At 34.1% G+C, this 6,805-nt stretch overlaps 1 protein-coding gene across 1 annotated transcript; it reads right to left on the bottom strand.

Moving 5' to 3' along the window:
* Positions 1 to 1,390: 1,390 nt before the first annotated feature.
* Positions 1,391 to 2,454, bottom strand: LOC117927637 (fatty acyl-CoA reductase 2-like). The gene is made up of 4 exons (XM_034847258.1): positions 2,241 to 2,454; positions 1,884 to 1,987; positions 1,590 to 1,789; positions 1,391 to 1,486 (listed from the first exon to the last, which is right to left on the bottom strand). The coding sequence occupies exons 1-4, from the start codon at positions 2,452 to 2,454 to the stop codon at positions 1,435 to 1,437; spliced, it is 570 nt and encodes a 189-aa protein (XP_034703149.1). The 3' UTR covers positions 1,391 to 1,434.
* Positions 2,455 to 6,805: the final 4,351 nt, after the last annotated feature.

Genomic DNA, 6,805 nt, shown 5'->3' with positions numbered 1-6,805 from the left:
TGAGGTATCAAAGGAGCAGTTACAAGAGGACGCTAGGAGATGGGCTCAACAGCGTTTAGAAAGCTAAATTTAAAGCAATCAGTCTTATGTTTCATTTTATTCATGTCTTTCTTGTTTAGAAAGCCTAGGATCCTGAAATCTTCTGATTTTTGGTTTGTAGTCTAACGACTCATTTCTATTCTAGCCTCTGCTCTTTTCTTGCCTTGTTGGGATGATCTATGTATACATTTCACCATATTCTTCCTTGTTGCTTGTTTATACAAATAAAATTTTGCATTAACACGGAATCTTAGGTCAGTTGAAATCTTATGCATTGATTTGACATGGGATGTGGTAACATCATTGTAATTAACGGCTGCAATTTTCGGAGGATGGATAAATAGGAAAAAGTTAGTAAATAATGAAAATAAAATAAGAAAAAGAATTTGGGGCCTAATATATTGTGGATATCAGGAGGTTCAGACCAAATTGCTTAGTTTAGAGCTGTAGTAGGGATCTCACCGTCCTCTGTAGAACATGTATGGCTCATATATCCTGACCATGTGAAGAGCACGCTCCACCTTCTTTTTGCATTTCAATTCGAGCACTCGATGCAACTTTTGGTCTGAAATGTTTGCATCCATCAGCCCACCCTGTTGAACTAATTTATTCCCAATGTATGAGGAGTGAGTGTCCATGGGGCTGAAGTACTTCATTCCAGTAATGTCAATCCTCTTCCCTTTTGAGCCTGTAAGAGGAGAAGAATTGAAGTGATCACAGGAAAATTTGAAGGCATCACCCAATACTAGTGGATTTGCAACAGACGAGGTGATGTTGGTGCACATGAAGTTCTGGTTTCCCAGCATTCCCTTGCTTTGCTGTGGCTGCCATGGTTGCATTAACAACCATATCTGCTGGAACCTACAGTTCATATCCAGAAACTCATCCCATAACTTCAAAATCACATAGTGAATCAAATGAAAACACGTAAAGGAACTAATGAAATATTTGCTTGGGTTCTTGCCACATCAATCACTGCTTTGCACAAAGAAGACCTGGGAGCTGACCTTTTCCATAGGATAAAATTAATGGGTCTAGCATTCTAATGTTGACAAGAAAAGGAACAATGTACAAAGCTATGAGTACATGCTATTTCATCTTTTGGGTTACCTCACTGTCTTTCAAAGATTCCATTACATTAGAAGCCAACTCTATTTCAGCATCGACGTCCAGTACAGGGAAGGATGTTGAAGAGTTCGCTGAGGTGGCTCTCTCCAATGCAGAAGGGCTTCTCTGACACCACTCCTCTTTCCCCATTCACATATGCTGTGTAACAGACAACATTCATCTGCTTAATTACATTGGAACTCTTATCTCAACATTTTTCTAGTCTTCATTACTTGCCGGTTGATACATGCACAGACAGACTCGGTTTCTTGTACTTCTTGGCAAAGCTTACGAGTCGAGAAGGTCCTTTTTTGTGTTTGTGTTGAGAGCAACATCATACCTATGTTTGGATAAAATAGAAGTCAGAAATCTTAATGACAGTGTCATTGACCACTTTCATATACAAAGCATACAAGCAACTGTGTAAGCAAAATGGACAGGACCTTTCATCAAGGATTGTATTGGCAGCTGAATTTACAATCACATCAACTGCCTTTGCAATCTCAGTAGCTGAAGTAGCATCCATTCCTAGATTCGACTTGCAAACATCACCAATGACCGAGACTAGCTTGCTCATCATGAAATCTGTATAGGATTCTCCATGTATTTGTTCCAGGCACTTAAATAGTTCTGAGCCTATGATCTGCAATACAATTACAACTTAGGTCAAGTTTCAACACAATCAAGATCCTATAGCAATGAAATGAAAAGAAACACTCTTTCAGAAACATATATACTTCATTTTTCAGTCTGTCCATTGCAGTCTCCTTATCTTTTGCCTTAATCAAGAGAAAGATCTTTCCAACATCAGGGACTGACCATAGCATCTTTTTGAGCCAAACTGCATTCAATATAAAATACAAGAAATTCCATAAGATCGCAGGATACTTCTTCTGTTAAAGAAAAAAGACTCTGGCATTGTATATATGTCTAAGTTGTAAAGCTCATGAACAGCAATATAAGCATTTTTCCCATGAGACCATGAAAATCAAAATAAGTTTTTTTTTCATATCAATTGTAAAGCTCTCTCCAGAGCCTTGGTTTGAGGAAATAAAAGGACTTTGTAACATGCAGAAATGCTGGAGAAGCAATACGTTTGGCTAGAAACCCAGTTGGTCCAGTGAGAAAATAGTTCTTTCCCCTTAGAAATTTGACTCTCTCAATACAATCGCATGTTTCCATGAGAGGGGAGGAGGAGCTGGTGTTTGGAACACCATCATCAATAACCAGGTCTTTTAGTGCATTCATATGTGCAGTGCTCCTTTCAGATGGTGAGAAAACAGAAGAGAGTTCACCATAGCCTCTCATAGTTTCAATGTTTTGGCAACAAAAAATGCTGCTAGTCGTACTCTTGCACCCCCAAGGGTGGTTGAAGTAGCTAATGGTGGATGTGGTGCAAAGTCCATTATTCTTTGTATGAGGGTGGGCATCAATGTAACAGGGACTGTGGGAGCTGAGACAGAGAGGCCTCATTGTTGCTATGTAGACAATTCAAAGGTTGCCTCTAGCAAGTAGCAATGACCTTAAGGAAAATGGCTGCCCTACACCCAAGGGTGTCAAAGAGACCCCTTTATATGCATCTACCAGAGGCCGTATAATTTTTCAAAACATGCTTCACACTTTATAATATACTTGAAAATGATGCATAATAGATGTTCTAATATGGTGATCTGTTAAAGAACTTCAGAGCACTGAAGTCTTTATCAGTATTTTTTTCCCACTAAACTTCATTATTGGTTGTCCAGTTTCTGTGAGACTGACACATGATCCCTTAAATCAGAAGAAAATTATATGCCAAGGAACCATAATAAGAAGTCTGCTTTGGCTCTCTCTTGCTGAAATAGTTAGTTTTTGTGATATTCCTCAAGTAACCCATATTCTAATTCCTTGAAAAAGAAAAAAAGATGGGAAATTTAAAAAGCTGTTTCCTCCTCACATGCCAATTTTGCCATTTTTTACCTATAAAATACAAGGAGAATCCATAAATATACAGGACTCTCTAGTTAACCATTGCATCAGTTAATTTATTCGTCGTAAACCTTTCAAACTAACCCTTCTATTTTCACACATACACGCATACAGACCCATTGCTTCGCAGGTAAATGTGGCCAAATCTAATAAAACGAATCTATAACTCGTAGATTGATGGCGATGTCTGGTATGTTGAAAGAAATGAACATGTGGGACACGTAAACCTAGATAAATGAGTTCTTTTTCATTGAAGAACAAGAGTAGTGACTTGCAGATTGATTTTTTTTTTCCTCTTTTGAAGTGATCAAACAACTATCAGAGTCGTAACCAAATGTTAAAAGACGAGGCTATCCCTTGGGAGCCCTTGTCTTTTACTTGGGCAGGGGCATCTGCAACGGCATTACATACCTCTTTGTTGTAGAGAACTGAAAATCTGCATGTGGAGGGGAAACAATTTGTATGCATGTCTCTGTTGTAACCAATGGCAACAATAAGAATGTTGATATAATCCATTAAGTCATGTATAAGGTGGGCACGTATGGATTAAATATAAATATCATTAAAGATTCTGTGGATCTCCCTTGCCAATGCTTTTAATTTCTGAGGTATTTTGACCCTTTTTGTTTTCCCATTTGAAGGAAATTTAGGCCAAATGGAAGAAGGGTATGAAACTGTTAAAAATATTACACATAAACCAGAGCCTGCAGAAATGTACCTATATATCTCCCTAGTTAGTAAAATATTACTCAACTCAGTAAACCCTTTTCACAGTATGATGATGAAGGATATTATTGTTCTTAGGGAGAATTACTATTAAAGGTAGGCTGGGAAAAAAAATTTCTGAAAATGGTGGGTAGATTTGATAATTCTTATGAAGACCTAACATTTTTATTAGACCAATTTATCCTGAATTTCTCAAGTCCATTTACCAATTGAGAAGTACATATTTCCTAACAATTATAAAGTATAAGTATTATACAAACACAATATAGTTACAATGAAAAAAATATTAACATTACGATATATTACAATATACCAAAATGACAAAATATTGAATTTGTTTTTTACTGAACTAGCATTTTTGGGCTATGATGTTGTATTCCTATCATAAAGCATCCTTGCAAGCCAAAATTATAAAAAGACAACAAAAATACACTATTATAATTTCAATACATAAAGTTGTTAATGGTAATCCAATGATGTATAAAAAAAATTCTATAAAATTAATTTTTATATAAAAATATAAACGTACAATAAAAATACACTACAATTACAATATAAATACAATAACATTACGATAAGGTAAAATTTTGAAAATTTCAAATTTCTTATGAAACTGAGCAGTCGTAGGTTTTTATATATAAAGATATAAATGTACAATAAAAATGCACTATAATTACAATATAAATACAATAACATTACGATACATTACGATAAAGTAAAATTTTGAAAATTTCAAATTTCTTATGAAACCGGATAGTTGTGGGTTTTTTTATATAAAAATATAAATGTACAATAAAAATACACTACAATTACAATATAAATATAATAACATTACGAAACATTACGATAAGGTAAAATTTTAAAATTTCAAATTTCTTATGAAACTGGGCAGTTGTGGGTTTTTTGGTATATACATGTCTAATATACAACAAATATTATTTTTTATTATCTAAAATATGTCTCAATTGATTATAATTTTCTGTTTTCAATGAAAATCCAAATATGTTCATAAATACACAAATAAAGTGGTTTCAAACAAACATGAAACAACTAAGAAAATTTTTTCTTCTGCCATGTCAAACAAGTCTCAACAACAAAAGTAAAGTGCAAACCTTTTCAATGGAAATCAATAATAATTATATCAAACAATCCATCCGAAAAATAAATTAAAAATAAAAACACATCTTCAATATGACCAAAATAATATAAAAAAAAATTAAATAACATTTTACACAAAAATGTAATTTTTTTTTCTCAAAACCTCCTTCAATATTTCAGATATAATATTTTAGATTTACATTGTAAAAATTATTAACATTTCATTCCTTCAATCCAAATTTTAAATTATTTATTTATTTGCATAAACTGACGTATTTTTATTTTTTTATTTGTCATTTAAAAAAAAATAATTTTACTTTTAATGGATTTCTTGCTAGATTCATACAAAAATACAAGCTTTATAGAGATGGTTTTATATCATAACCTGAAGTGCTGAAGTTTTTTCTTTTTTACCTTTTTTCTTCTTTAATACCGACATAAGGAAACCAATGAGACTAGAAAGCATTTTAATGTTTACCAAAGGAACAAAGAATTTAGAGATGCGGTCTGCAAATTTTTGCACAGGAGCTTTAGCTATTTAGGTTGAGTTCTGGCTGGTTTGGGGATCCCGCGACGGGGTTGTGGTCGGTGGGATCATCCAGAACGTGCCAGTTGCGACAACGTTGGGTGGGATCATCATTCCGGCGTTTTTGACGGCCCATATGGGTACGAGTCCTTGTGGGGCCAAGCTGTAGCTAGGTTAAAGAAGATTTTTTTGCTGTTGCTTTTCACTTATTAAGGGTAGTCTTGGCATTTAAATAAAATAAGGCATTTGGAAGAATTATCATAATTTCACCCTACCCTTCTAGAAGAATTATTATATATACCTACCCTTCTCGGTCATATGTTCTCTCTTGTTCTTATAGATTAGGAAAACTCTATGATTGTACCCATGTAACTGACATTTTAACCCCTCCAAGTCACTCCCATGTAGACTTGGTAAATATGTAATGTGTTTCAACCGTTTCATCCACGACGAGACTGAGATCTCATTTAATTATGAAGCTTCAAAGTTACAATTATTAGTATTGATAATAATAATAATAATAATAATAATATATTTAGTAACTGTAGGTATTTGTATTTATCCATGAGATGGTACTCTAGAATATGCTATATATATATATATATATATATATATATATATATATATATATCAAATTTCACCCTCCCCATGTATGCAAAGGAGAAATTAGGCAGCAATTTGCCTCTAAATCTCATGCACCTTTTAGCTATGTTCTCAGGATTTTTGGCACAAAAGTAGGCATCTCAGCAAATACAAGGTGCTTGTCTATGCTGATGTAAAAGTATGGGAAGAACAGAAATCATTGGAAATAAATGGAGGATATGAGGGGAAAAGTTACTTTTTGTACTTCCTGTGAGCTTGCCATTCAAACAAAAGTAGCGCTATGTTCTGCAATTTTTTTTTTTTTAAATAATAATAATAGTTGCAGTATTTTTCTGCTTATTTTGGAACACACAATTTCTAGTATGTTATACAAGTTCATGGATTTAATACTGAGACGTACACTACTCCAATTGTGTGCATAATTCAATAACAAAAGCATACACTCTCTTCATTTTTGTGTCTCTGTTTTGTGGGAAGGGGAGACCACAAAAACATATGGCAATATGCATCAAGGCTTTTAGCTATGAAATGAAAAAAAAACTAGCAAGCATATGTATGTCTATGAAGCGTCCATGATATAGATGTTCAGGCACTGGAATACCATCCCAGCTGTCTGATTAAATTCTACATCGTTAAGGCAATAATGGGTTTTTTCCGGGAAGGTAAACGTGAGTCCTGCTTCACCTTGATCAAATGGCTCAGAACTTTGATATAATGACTCACCGACCCTTTGGGCTT

Source organism: Vitis riparia, chromosome 13 (genome assembly GCF_004353265.1).
Source record: "Vitis riparia cultivar Riparia Gloire de Montpellier isolate 1030 chromosome 13, EGFV_Vit.rip_1.0, whole genome shotgun sequence".
In the NCBI taxonomy this organism is placed as follows: Eukaryota; Viridiplantae; Streptophyta; class Magnoliopsida; order Vitales; family Vitaceae; genus Vitis; species Vitis riparia.
The sequence above is the reverse complement of the archived record's forward strand: the minus strand, read 5'-3'. Positions and strand labels throughout refer to the sequence as shown.

Coding starts and splice junctions, on each gene's coding strand:
- LOC117927637 (XM_034847258.1), bottom strand. CDS start 2,454: ATGAGAGGCTATGGTGAACTCTCTTCTGTTTTCTCACCATCTGAAAGG. Junction 1,988..2,240: donor AACTGGGTTTCTAGCCAAAC/GTATTGCTTCTC, acceptor TATTGAATGCAG/TTTGGCTCAAAAAGATGCTA. Junction 1,487..1,589: donor AATACAATCCTTGATGAAAG/GTCCTGTCCATT, acceptor ATCCAAACATAG/GTATGATGTTGCTCTCAACA.